This window comes from Ursus americanus, chromosome 2 (genome assembly GCF_024610735.1).
Source record: "Ursus americanus isolate L20-20 chromosome 2, mUrsAme1.1.p, whole genome shotgun sequence".
Classification (NCBI taxonomy): domain Eukaryota; kingdom Metazoa; phylum Chordata; class Mammalia; order Carnivora; family Ursidae; genus Ursus; species Ursus americanus.
In genome coordinates, this window is record NC_142128.1 from 89,574,101 (window position 1) to 89,588,515 (window position 14,415).

The 14,415-nt window shown below is 45.0% G+C and overlaps 1 protein-coding gene across 1 annotated transcript in view; it reads left to right on the forward strand.

Annotated features, from left to right (window-relative positions):
- ASTN1 (astrotactin 1) overlaps nucleotides 1-14,415 on the forward strand; it is a 294,984-nt gene that overhangs the window by 96,552 nt on the left and 184,017 nt on the right. The window contains exon 2 of the mRNA XM_045811403.2: nucleotides 11,683-11,870. Within this exon, the coding sequence (XP_045667359.1) occupies nucleotides 11,683-11,870 (188 nt within the window). The remainder of the gene's footprint in view (nucleotides 1-11,682; nucleotides 11,871-14,415) is intronic.

Below are 14,415 nucleotides of genomic sequence, written 5' to 3' on the forward strand. Positions count from 1 at the left end.
AGGAAGAGTGTGTTCCTTTTCTGGAGTGATGATATCAAAGTCATGTGACCAGTAACCTAGCCTCTTTGTGCCTCACCTTCCAATCCTGGGATGATAACGGTACCTATCTTATAGGCTGTCGAGTAGCTTAGGGAGCATGTATGTGTTTAGCTCAATATTAGTTGTGAGAAATAGTGATAATGATCAATTGTCCTATTTCATTTTCGGCAGATTTAGCCTGATCTTTATATCATCCAGCACTTCATGAACGCTAGGCTCATGCAGAGCATGATGCCATGACGTATATATGATAATAAAAGCACAGAGATTCAGACACACCCCACAAAGTAGTCACCAGCACAACAAAGGGGCAGGAGAGCAAAGTAGGCATGAGGATTGGTGCCACCGATGAATGCAAAATGGCGGACAGACTTCACCTGTTTCCTAAAATAAGTCCTTCATGAAGAATGCCTGACTCCTTGTTTCTCACGATCAGCCCTTAATGTGTGTTTCGTGTAGAGGGCCTGCAGAGGGGGGAGGGCTTTAGAATTAAGAGAGGGCTATAATAAAGAAAGAGGGGAAGAGAAGTGGAAAGTGTTAGCAACTGGTCCTGTCAACGTCTGTTATTCCTGTTTAAGCAGCAATATATTACAACTATCAAGGGACCCGGTATTCCTTTAAATTACTGTCACTGGGGGCTAGACGGCTAGATCCACAATTCCTTGGGGAGATCTGTCTGTTGGGTTATTAGGGGTCATCTTGACCCCTATTGTAATGAGCACTTAACACAAATTAGCCTGCAGAAATGGGCCCAAGGCAGTCAAGAGAGTCTTTAGACCCAAAACTGGAAGAGAGGAAGAAGCAGATCTGATCCTCCAAGGGAGTCTGTCACAGGGAAATCACATCAGATTGCCGTGTGATTTGTACACTAGTGAGAATTGGTTAATAACTCAATTTCATTCCCGGGTCTATGAGCCCAAACTCTTCAAACTCCTGACAGTGTTTACTATTGATGTATATCTTCTGTATATCTAATTCATTAAGCTGAAATACAAGCACAGTGGTTCATGATTTCTCAGTATAAATAAACATCGCTCTGTAGACAGCACCATTTGGTAGAAAGAGCACTGAGCTCGGAGTCAGAAGGCTGGATTTGAGCCCTGTTATCTCCGTCTCATTAGCTCTAACCCTTGCGGTCCTCCCTCACCCTCTTTGGCCTTCTGATTCTATTTCTGTAAAACCTACCACACAGGATTGATGAATGAAAAGGGAGGGGGCTTTATAAGAAAAGGCTCTGCATGTTGTAACACAGTGATTATAATAAGGAATTTTTCACGTGCTTGAGTCTTTGTAGAATTCCCTCCCATTCTCCTTTCTCAGGCTGGATAACACAGCAGAGATACAGAAGATTTTTACCATTTTTCATCTTCACTCTGTAGGAACCTAAGGTTCAGCTCCCAGTATGGCAATTGTAGATCATAGGAAGACAAAAAATAGAATCAGGGAATCTTAGAGAGAGAAGAGGCTTTAGAAGTCACTTGACCCCCCTCTTCTGAAGGAGGAAATGGTTTAGAGAGAAAACCCTAGAGAGATGCCTGGCCTGCCCAACCACGTATGTGCAAGAAGGCAATGCTCATGGTCAGCAAGGTGAGCTCACAGGTCTGTAGGAATGGGCTAAAGAGCTTTGTTCCCCAGGGTGAAGATGAGACTGGAAAGTTCCACTTAAGTTGCAACACCTCTTGGCATTTATGATAACAAGCACTTACACTGATGCGTCTGCAGAAGAGGATTCCATTTACCACCGTTAATTCTTTTTTAAAAGATTTTATTTGAGAGAGAGAGAGAGAAGAGGGGCAGAGGGAGAGGGAGAGAATCCCAAGCAGACTCTGCGTCTGACCTGAGCCAAAACCAAGAGTCAGATGCTTAAGCCATTGAGCCACCCACGCACCCCAACCACCGTTAGTCTAACATTACCTCCGTTTGGTCCTTCCGGCATCTTTGACCACAGTCACCGCTCCCACGCTCCTCTGGGAAGACCTGCCTCTGAATTCAGGAGTACCTTGCCATGTGCCTGAGAGCAAGCTCACTGGAGTCGGCCTTGCGTGCCAGCCTTGAATGGGCGTGGGCAGCTCAGCCTCCCTCTGTGAGAATCCCTGTGGCCGGATCTTAATGCAGAGGTCTGTGGGTGGGGGTCTTATGAGAGATAGATAGCTACAGTGTTCCATTTGCTAGCAAGCATTAGAGAAATGTCCACGAAGGACTTGGCTCAGGTTCCTCACGGACCTGAGCTGATTCCTGGACTTGGGGTTCCCGGACTTATAAAAACTCTTAAGCAGCTGGAGTCATTTAAAAGTACCATTTGCTTAAATCTGTCAAGGATTATTAGTCAATTCTGGAATTTATGTGAGTGATTCTAATAATGACAACAACAAACACTATTAACAAGGACAGTGAAGACATTGATGTTGACTGGTGGGCATCAGATGTCAGATACTGCTAAGCAGTTTACTTATATTATCCTGGGGTTGAGATTTGCAAAGTGAGAGAGTGGGGATTGTAATAGTGGAAAGGAACAGTAGGCTTGAAACCAAGGGGTCTGGGAATTTTCCTCCCTAATTAGTATTTACTAACTGGGTGAACTTGGCTAAATAGGTTGACTTTTCTGGAATTCCTCATCTGTAAAATGGGGATATAAGATACCCCCATTAAAGGGTCATTGAAGATTAAGGTAGCTCGTAGTGTTGAAAGGGCTTCTTGGCAGAGCCAGCACATACTAGGTACATCATTATTCATTGAGTTGAATCACAGATGATAAGAACAGAAATACAAGTGCGTGAGCACTAATTGGAAATGGAGATGAATTAAGACAGTCGAGGACAAACAGTGGGCTTTCTCCTTTTTAAGTTGTGTCCAGGTGATCTTTTGTCGTTCTCATTTTCCCTTCCCATCCCTTTCATAAGGTGAGAGCTACAGAGGGGACCTCATTGAAATAGTGTGGGATCAGAATTAAAGCAAATACTAAACTCTTTGTTAATGAAGGACTGAAGGTACAAGAGAGAGGATTCAGAAGAAGCACAGCTCTCACTGGGTCTGCGAAGCAGTATCCTTGCAGTTACCCCCCATCCGTCTAGTGCCCTGGCTCTCCAAAACCCAGGCATCCATACTGCTTCCAAGGCCACACTGCAGGGAAGTGGCCCCCAAGGACTTGCAAAGCTCAAATCAGAATTCCAGTCATGAAACCGCAGGCTTCAAAATGACTTATTCTCATTACAATGTATGAAATGATCCGTAAATACATATTTTAACATTACGGAGTTTAAATATTATTACACATCTTACTTGATGTCAGATTTTGTTAAATGCGTGCCGTTATCTCAATTTACAAAGGTCAGTCAGGTGGCAGTGGAGAATAGAGCTGGATATATTTAAAATTTTTCTTACCAGTACATCTGCGGCTCAGATAACCCTGCCTTTTTCAAAGAGCTTTGGGCTTTTTTTTTTTTTTTCCCCTTTCAAATGAGACTTTAATGAGTATCATGTGGATAAACTCTTTGCAGAGGTTTGAAAAGATCCAGAGAAACACTGTAGTAGGAACAAGCAAACCATTTTGGATGAAATCATAAGCCATTTGAATGCTTCCTCATCTCTCTGGTTGTGTCAGAACCTTTTGGCTGCATTTTTCCGCCACAGGAATGTTTTCATCTCCATGGCTAGGTAAATAGAATGTTCGTGTAGTTGCTCGATTGCTATTCATGCCAGCACAGAGTAGCAGAGAGTGACCTACTTCCAGCAGCATCCATAGAAAACCTTGCTGCTTTCCATCACGTCTGATTTTAAAATCTACCTTCTGATTTTTTGCATCCTCTGCCCCCACTCAGCCCTGGAGACAACATACCATGGACTGTCAAGAGTCCTTATTTCTTTCTCTAATCACTCCTGTTTTCTGTGTTGGTTCATTTTAGTCCACCTTAAACCTCTGCTGGAAAAAGAGAAGGGGAGTGTGTGGCGAGGCTTAAAGGAAGTGAGCATTTCCACTGTTTAAAGGATCGCTCTGTAAGGTGGAGCTGCCGAGAGGGATCAGGTGACGTTTTCTTACTGAGACTACCCTAGTTCACATAAACATAAAAGGTGGATAACTTGTCGGAAACCATTGGGAGGCATCTATGTGTGGATGGTTCTTTTTTTTTGAGGACCACTGACTGGAGTTTCCAGAGGTCACTATCATGAGTTTCCATACTGCCAAACCTTAGTCTGTAAGTTGACAGGCTGGACTGAGCCAGAAGCATCCCAGACTCCAAGAGGAAAGTCTGATTTGAAAAACTTTCACAGAGCCTTATCCAGTTGGTACGCAGAAAGATACTCAGTCTGCACCTGATTCGGGGTACAACTAGAACCAAGTGTCATGTGTGGCTTTGGGTCATGGAATACCATGGTCACAGCCAGGACGTCTTTGGAGACCTTCTGGTCCCATCATTTGTGGTTGAGAAAAGTGAGCTTCAGCAAGATTATAGCAGCCTGATTCTCCCAGCTCCCCCACCCAGTGCTCCGTTCAGGCTGCCATTCCATTTCTCATCACTAGATCATTAATGCTTTGAGGCACTCTTGTTTTTTGAGAGTAAATGTCACCAAGCAGAGGAAATAGAAATTCAGTTATCCTTCTGGTCACAAGTGGAAATTTCTCTTCCAAATCTGCAAGTCAAGAAGACTCTAGTTACTTGAAAGAGAGAGTCTTGAAATTTTAAGTCATTTTGCTATAAAGTGTTTGCTTGCATAGCTCCGTGGCCTTGGCTCAAGCCATGAGATGATAAGAACAGGCCCATGGCAGACAGCGAGTTGAATAGAAGAAGCACAATGAAGAGTCCCATTCCCAGTCGGACTTTTGAACATCTTGACAAAAGAATTTCCTGGCTACGTTGTCTCCCATTTTATTGTTCACTGAGCCAGGCCCCGTAGGCACAGACTTCAGGCAAGCAATTGGTGTTTCTGGCGTCTGTGCTGGTTAAATTCAGGCCCAGCAGGGCACCTTATCTTATGTGTTTCTCACTCTGGTCTGTGGGATTGTATCGTTTCAGAACTCCATTCCAGATGGTCCCCATGGCGAGAGGCGTAGAGGCCCAGCCAACTCGGCCGGAGGGACATCGCTTCTCTGGCTAGTTTCCTTTTCTTACTTCTCTTGACTTTGTCCTTCCTCTTTGCATTCTTCTCCTTTGTCTGCTCTTCATCTGTCCCTTATCTTTCTTCACAGATGGCCAGGACACTAATGTGCTGCTGTCATTATGTTACGGAACAAGTTGGGGTCTTTAGAGGCTGCCGTTCCAGAGACATTAAAGACTTGGGTCACGTTTGATACCAGGGTAAAGATTCGCAGGATAATTAGTGATCCTCTACTGTTATTAACCCCTGACTTAAGCAGGTTATTTTCTTACAAAGGTGTTGAAAGTTAATGCCACTGTTAATAGTTTCAGTTGGAAGACCATAATGAAACCATGTGGGAAACTACACCAATCATCAATATCTTTCAAACTCTGAAACTGGGCAGGTGGGGGGTAGGGTGGGAAGGAAAGCGAAAAAGAGTGGAAGAAAGAGGGTAATTATATCACAGGCTTACGTTTGGTTATCTTCGTGATAGTCACCGATGGACAAGACCCATTTGTTATTCTTACTTTGGAACAGTTGGCTTATCACTGCTGAAGTCCTGAGCTTATAAGCTTCATCACCTAGGGAAACTCCGAACGGCTGCTCACCCAGCACAGGTGGAGGGAAAGCTAGAGTCCATTCTTAGAGATGGTCCCTTTCCCTTGGAACTTTTTCATGGGGCTATTCACAATATCAAATTTAACAGAATTGAAAAACAGCCAAGCAAGACCAATAACACATAGATTACGCCTCTCCAGTCCCCTACCAGCAGGGAGTTTCGTGGTAGTGCATTTTATTTGTCTTCAATTGATCAAGCTCTTTTCTAACTCTGCTCTGGGGAACCCCCTCCGAAGCTGTATGAGATTGGGTTTGGAGGAAGAGTTTCTAAGATTAACAGCAAGTTTGAAAATCCTGGTAGTCAGTAACGGCCATCAGGGAGTGTTACCCTCAACCTTGAGATGCTGTAGGGTCAGTTTATCCGGTGCCTCAACGTGAGCTAAGAATTGACAAGTTAATGCTCCTTTTTGACTTGACCTCACCGCTTGAGCAACCTCATTACCTCAGCTGTATTCGGCTTGAAACCCAGCCTTGCCACGAGGGGAAAAGGGGCCGGGAAAGCCAGGACTGCTCAAAGCCACTCTAAGTTTCTCAGCGAATGAAGGGATCTTTGAGAATTTCTCCATTTCATATCCACATTTGACTTAAAATTGCCAAATTCTTTGAAGGAGGGCGTCATGGATCTGCTGTTCAATGAAGCTGTCTTTTGGGGAAATTCTGTTGCTAACACGCTGTGCCGTGTTAGCAGCTCAGTTCAGGGGAGCTCAGCGTGAGGGGACACCTAACGAAGGGGCAGGGCACTTGGATGGTATGAGGAAGTGGTTATGTCTGGAGAAGGAACTTTCACAACAAGCTTTTGGTATCCTAAGCCAACCCTGCAAAGAGACAGTGTTACAAGTTCACAGCACACGAGCTAAGATTAGAACAATGGCTAAAGGGCCCCGTGGGTGGCTCAGTCCATTAGGTGTCTGACTCTTGATTTCATCTCAGGTCATGATCTCAGGGTCGTGGGATAGGGCCCTGTGTGGGGCTCCGTGTTCAGCAAGTCTGCTTGAGATTCTCTCTCTCCCTCTCCCTCTGCTCCTCCCCCCTACATGCATGGCTTCTCTCTCTCTCTCTCTCTCTCTCTCAAATAAATAAATCTTAAAAGAATAATGACTAAGGTTGATTTAAAAGTGATTTCATCTCACTCTCCTCTGTGCATTTCCCCATCCCAGGTTATTCTCTTGTATGTCTCTGCTTGAGGTCCCATCTTCCTGGTTCCCTATTACATGCAAAAGCTCCAACATTTCTTCATTAGAAACCACATATCTGCACCAGCAGAGCCTGTCTCACCATCCTGAGATCCAGTCTGAAAATGGGCCTGGCTCTTAAAGGCTCCGATGACATATCCCAAACCTCTCTGCCCTGTGCTCAGAGAGAAAGGGAGGTGGAGTGCAAGTTCGACCTGAGAAAAGATTGGACATTGTTTGGCACGTTGAAATGATTGTCTGTCTAGGTGGTCATGTGAAGCACACTGTTCTGGACTTAGAGTCATGGAATGTCAGGTTACAGAAGGGTTCTGAAATTCTTCTATCCAGCTCCCTCTTATACAGATGAGAACACTCAGAGCTAGACAGCTTATTTAAGGTTAGTCTAGACCTGGGTCTCTTGAATTCCAGTTCAGAATTTTGGTCACTGCAGAATATAGGATCATGGTTACCCTGAGATTGGTATTGAGTCCAGTTGGTCTGCTACCCTCTTTCTGGGTCTTCATGATCTTTCTAAATTGTGGCCTCATTCGCTTCTCTGCTTATTAAAACCATGGGTGACTTTCCATTAGCTCAGAACTCAAACTGGCATTCACACCTTTCACCGTTGACATCAGTCTGCATCTCTAGCCTTGGTCTGTCCTCCACAACTCCTCTGCACAAACTCCACTTTCTGCCAACAGGCATCATCCTGCTGTTTCTTTGTACACATTGTTCTCTTCATCTGGACTTGCCTCCAGCATCTCTTCCCATTATATCCCTTCCCATGGGTTTCTGTCCAGCTGGGTACCACTCCCTCACTCAGCACTGCTGTTACTGCTTTGAGTACTTAGTCATGGCCATGTCTTTAGTCTCTTACTAGATCAAAGGCTCCTTGAGAATAGGGATCGTATATAGCACAGTTTGCTGAATGTGGCAAATAGCGTGTGCTCCAAAAATCTTCTTTGTGTACAAGAATAAGTGGCGTCCTGGTTTCTGTGTGTTCCAGGCAGTTCCAGAATTTTGGGAGGTGCTGAGAGATGTGCAGCTTTTGTAGGGGAAGAATGGACACGCTGAAAGTAAGGACAGCTTTCCCTTCCTGGAGATCTCAGTCCCTGGCTCAGTCTGAGCCTCTTCCGTAGCCCTCAGGAAGCCTTGCACTAGACTATCACCTCCCATCTGGGCTTCTTGGGAATCTCAGGGAAGGCTTGCATTGGTAGAGCAATTTCTGACCTTCTTCTTGAGATATTCTGCTAACATCCAGACCAACTTGATTACAGTGACGTTTCAAGCTCTGATCTCAGCCCCACTGGTGGTGACATTCACAAAACATGTATTGTGCCCTATGGTTTTTCATTGGGTGACCTAGGGCGGTTACGGCATAAGTAAATAAGTTCCTGGTTTAGCTTGTTAGTTCTCCCGTGTCAGATCCTGCCAGGACAGGGGAAAAAGCCAAGGATGAAGCTATCATTCTGTAATTATCTTGAATTTTTAAAATGACAGGTGCCCTCATGGGCAGGCATGGTGCCCTCCTTCCTTCATCCTTTACCCTCTACAATGAGTCTGGTCTGGGCTGAATCAGGATATCACTGTCTACGGGGATGGGCATGAATAACTCACAAAGAGATTCAGAGGACTGGTCTGGAAAATCAGGTTAAGCGCTTTAGAGTTATGAGGTGCTAGATTCCTTCTGAAGAGTTACAGGAAGGGCTGAAGTGGCACCCAGCGTGTGTGGAATTAATCCCGGGCTGGCTAAGAGCAGGTGTGGGTAGAGCTTCTGTGCTCTCAGCTCACCTCCCCATGGGAGCGTTTCGTCAATACCCCCACCACACCTGTTCTTTCTTTGGTACCATTACTCCTTGGACCCTGGAGCAGAACACCTTCCTCCTCAGATATTGGCTTGGACTGCCGATAGGCATGGGTTTCTCTTTGGGTTGATGAAGATGTTCTGGAATTAGAGTGGTGATGGTTGCACAACTTTGTGAATATACAAATATATTTTGAAAGGGTGAATTTTATGGCATGTGAATTTGATCTCAAGTTATAAAGAAGTCATGGAATACTAAGACTTTGCACAACAAATTAAAATATCGCAGCACCAAAACTCCTAGAAGACCACATGGACTCCGTCCTCAAGTGCTTTCTCTTCCCTGTGCTTGTGCAAAGGTCATGTCGTCTGGTGTGTGGTGGGGGTGGAGGGGATCTGATAAGTTTTATCCTTGATTTGATTCCGGCTGGCATGACCTTGGTCTGGATGTTTGCTTGTCCTTGCTTCCACAGTTAAAATGCAGATAATGAGCCTGGCCTTTTTGATGAGGGTCTCCTGGGAAATTAAAAAAAAGATCAGTTTAAGCGCTTTACAGTTATGAGGTGCTAGATTCCTTCTGAAGAGTTACAGGACGGGCTGAAGTGGCACCCAGCGTGTGTGAAATTAATCCCGGGCTGGCTAAGAGCAGGTGTGGGTAGGAGGCTGCACATGTGTTGCTCTGAGTGACTTAATGACGGCGTTAGGTGCTCTATTAGGAGCTGTCAATGCTTGTGATTATTGGCCGTGGTGAGGAGACTATTGGGTTTCCACTGCAGTGGCAGGGAAGGGACTTGGGGGAAGGGTGTGTTTCCCAGGAGGAAGCTTCCTGGTGCTCCAAAGTGAAGGCTTCACCGGTGGTTGGGAAGGGGCTTGTGATGGGGAGGCTTGCAGTGGTGACGTGTGGCAGGGCTGCTGCTGGGAGGCATGCCCCAGGGTCGCTCTTCACCTGGAAGTCTGGAGGGCCTCCTTAGAGGCACCGTGAACTTGTGAGGCCTGTGTCACTCACTGCCTCACTCAACAAATGGGGCTGTGCCTACGGAAAACCAAGACCCGGATGCAGGGGGGCCTCCATTGTCCTGTCCTCTGCCCACTGCAGCTTCCTGGCGGCTGGTGTCGGTCATTCCCCAGAGCATGGGCAGCCTACCATCCTGAAGGGATGACAGAGTGCTCTAGGCGATTGGGCACGGGGCTGAGGATGGTCTTGTCTGTGCTGTTGCTTCATCGTCCCTCACACACCCATTTACTCTTCTCCCTGGTCTGGAGGTTGTTGGGAAGAGGTGGGGAATACTATCCATGTCTTCTAGGGACAGGCTAATAACCTGTGGCTCATATGAATTCTCTCCCTGACCTACCCTGAGAGGACCAGACAGTGTTCTTCTTCCTCCTCCAGTTCTCCTATCAGTGTCTGAATGTCCTCTTCCAACTTCTCTCCCTTTTGAAAAGAAGTCCGCTCACCCTTCAAGGCCCAATGCCAGGATCTTCTTCCAAAATGCTACTTTTCTCCCCCTCTTCCACCCTCAACCCAGGCAAGCCTGCTCTCTCCCTCTGTATTTCCGCATGGTGTCATGCACACGGTGGAACACATTCACATTCACTCAGGGTGAGTTGCTTTGGGCAGCTTGTTGAGGGACTCATTTCGGTTAGTACTACAGTGCGTAGAACAGTGCCTGGTGCATAATACATGCCCATGGATATGGATATGTGGTAAGTAAATTAATGGATAAATATATAAGTAAATAAATAAAGCACAACATCATTTGTGCCCTCCTACAAATAGTGAAAGATATTTATAAACTCCATAAATATTTAAAATTGCTTCCCTCTTTATGGTGTGGTACTTGATGAGAATACTATTCTAAATGTGTCTTATTAAATCTTTTTTATGCCTATGGAATAATTTTTTTTGGTCAAAAGTGATAAATTTTGGGAGAAGAAGCCATGCCTTTTAAAAAATGAAATTTTATAAAGCCATGCATCGCCAAAGTGTGCTCAGCAGAATACTAGTTCCTAGGGTGGTAATAGTTGTCAAGGAAAAAAGAATTTGGGGGCCAAATGAAGTTTAGGAAGGCTAGGTTAATCAGGTCTTTCTATTGTGGGATGTTGCACAGCTTCCATATGATATTGCTCAGGAATATTAGCAAGAGAGACACTTAATAATTGCATACTTCTAACAGTAGCTTAGCACCTGCAGTGTGAGGCAGGTGCGTAGTCGGGTTTTGGTATTTTGTTATTCATCGTTGGTAATCATCCACTGTCTCAGTCTAGAGCCCTGAGAGCAAGTGAGTGCTTCTGTCTGCGACAGGGACCCACTTCTTCACCACCTTCTCCACACGCACCACCTCTACCCTGCAAAGAGGAGAGAAACATTAAAGGGAATTAGAACATTACCTGCCACAGCAAGTATCACACATCTCCAGTGGGCTATGCAGCAAATGATTGTGGTTTTAGAAATATCCTGTGAGCCCCAGTGGCTCTGCAGTAACCTCTCAGGACTGTTCCAGACGGGCCAGTTCTCTGCACAGTAATTACCAACTCTCTCCTTGGTAGATTCACTGGTGTCTAGGAGTAATTGCTAGGAAACTCACATTTTCAAATTTACAAGAGGCAAACAACCTTGTATTTACCTCGGGGGGTTATCAGGGTATTCAAACTGTGCTGGGTAAAGGATGCTATTGATCATAGAAATATGGGGAAGAACTTGAATTTTCACCTTTGTGTTTTTCTCAATGGGTGAGAGCCTGGCTCACTAGATTATGGTGCAAAGACCTATGGGGTATCATTCTCTTTTTCTCAGGGCCTCTTCCCTTCCTTGAGATTTGAAACAGCTGTAAACCCGACCTAACTCTAGCTGGAGCCCTTAGTTGTCTTTGACTGATGCTGGCTCATTGGTACCATTGTCTAGGAAGAAGATGAGTAAGATTCGGATTGGTCCCGTCAGAATTCTGACCCGTGCCTTTGGTGTTTGTCCTCTAGAGATCTCAGGGAACACAGAGGACATCCCTCTGGTGCGCTGGAGACAGCAATGGCTGGAGAATGGCACTTTGCTTTTTCACATTCATCACCAAGATGGTGCACCCAGTCTCCCTGGACAAGACCCAACGGAAGAACCCCAGCATGAGTCAGCAGAAGAGGAACTGAGGATCCTGCACATCTCAGTCATGGTAAGAGCGGCATGGCTTTAGCCCCTTGGGCCATAGCCGATGTTATCCTGACGTGAAGAGTCTTGGTGCCGTAGACATAGCTCTACAAAGCCCACCGCACAATGATCATTGATCATGTGGATAAGTAAGGGTCCCATTTGTGGGAAATGTCTCCACCTGTGGTGAAGCAAAAATTGCCATTATTTTTGAACCGCCATTACCCAGCTGTTCTCTTTGGGAACATGCCTAGACACGGAGTGACTTTTACAAACAATAGACAGGATCGGATGGGGGCAGTGGATTGTCTTAGAAAGGGGTTATTCAACTCGTATATCAGAATATCTTACAATAGTTGCTCCATACATGTCTGCGGAATGACTGAATTGCCAAGCTCCTTGCTGCTACCAAGCCCTCGTCTCTCTTTTCCCAGCTGGGAGAAAGTCAGCATTTGGCTTCCTCACCTCTTACAACGAAGCACAGGTCAATACATACTTGCCCTTCTCCGTAGCCTGGCTCAGAATGTCACCCTCGGCATCCCTTGTCCTATTCAGAAATTTGAGACCTCAAGAAAATGAGAAGATTTTTTCAAAAATTCTAGGAACTTGTGTTTTAGAATCTCACTCAAAAGGAAGTGCTACAATGGCAGGCAGGGGTTTTGTTTGGTGGTGTTTTATTCACTGATGTATTCTTTGCACTTAGAACAACACATTCACATACTTAATGCTTAATAAATATTTGTAGAGGAAATGAATGAATTTCCCCAGTGGAGATAGAAAATGCCTGTGCCACTTGTGGTAGGTATTTTATGTATTAGTATTATATTGGTGAAACCAAATACATCATTTGCTTCTAGGGTAGCCTGAGAGCAGGCTGAGGCTGGACTGATTCTTCCTGGGCCATATGTACGGGAAGGCATGGGTATCTTCATGTTTACGAAACTATACAGAAAACCCTAAACTCTATTACTCTGGCACCAACACTACATGCTGTTCAGGTTTGTGTATCAGATCGCAAGAAACTGAGCACATTTTAGATATATAGAAATTTCCATCACCCAAATATTTGGCATTGAAACTCTCCCCATAAAATCTCTGATAAAATCTCAGAACGTAAGTCTTCTACTTCTTCCTCAACTGGTGTCCCCATGAACAGCTGGCTTGATACATGACCTTCATAGACACAAGCTACTTTATTTAAACTATATGGTCAAGAACAGAATCCTTGAAGAGCAAGTGTAAACTGTGTTTAGATGTGCTAGAGGCAGCTAAGTGAGATTGTTATGCCTCACATTTACGAATTCATTGAGGTTTCTGATATGGCACCTACGCTACCTGTATATCCTTAATTGAAGACTCGCATTTCCTCTCTCAGGGAAGCTTGTCTCCTTTAAAGTGGCTTGTAGTTTCCAAAGAGTGGCGAGAGCAGGCAGATCAGTTGAATCAACGCTGACATTGACTGGAGTGACAGATGTAGAGGCCACATTGTCTTCACATTTATGGTACCGTCTGATTGAAAAGAAGGACACGATGGTGGACTTCCCACCAGTCAGTCCCATCCTCCCATCATTCTGGAAAGTAGACATTATCGTGGATGGTTTTTGTTTCATTTTGTTTCTTTTGGTCTGAGACCATTTCAAAGAATGAGTCATCACACTAAAGAAATGTTGAGGGTGTAGAAAAGTGTCTAAAGATGTCCAAGAACTCATATTGGGTGTGATTGTGTCTGAAAGAAAGACCCTGAATACAAGTGGTTAAGACAGGCAATGTGTCAGAAGGTGTGTTTGGTGGGGGCTGGGGGAGTAGTGTGAAGATCCACAGAAGGACAGTCTAAAGCCGGTACTAGTTGCTAAGTCACATCTTAGTGTAGAAAAAAATCCTACTTTCTGTCCTCAGAATGATGTGCTCCAGTAAGTTCTCTGGAGAAGTATACGGGTATATATGTATGTGTGTATATGTGCATGAGTGTTCGTGGGGGTGATTGGCGGTGAAGATAGAAATGCGCTGATCAAGGATGCCAAAGGATTTGAGGACATGGTTGTGCCCTTAAAATATAACAACCCCTGTGAGAAGCCCTACATTACTAATGCTTTTTTTCTTGAGGCCTCCCCAAGCAGGGATTAATGGAGCATGGGCACTGAGTGGGAAGAGAACAAAAGTCAGCCTTCAACCAGGCTCTGAAATCTTTCCTTTGTATGCTGCGGGTCACCCATGGCAGACCAACAATGACGTTCTGTCTTCCAAATAAAATGGAAGAAATTATTCCTTCAGCTTTATTTTAGTTTATTTTATCTTATTTTTCATTAAGCTGGAGGGGAAGGAGGTTAAAAGTGCATGGGAAAAGGGTAGAGGTAAGGCACGTCTTGTGTTTGTCTGTGGCTTGACCTCTTCGATGTGGATAGGCCCACATCTCTATGAAAAATTCAGAAAGGCCGTTGACCTCTGTAAGAAAATAAGAATCCCAAGGTAAAGCCAAGATATAAGTACTCCCTCCCATCCTTGGCAAAGATGGTGTGGTCAATGGAGTCTCCTGCAGCCCGGCTTGCCACCTTACCTTGCCCCATTCTCAT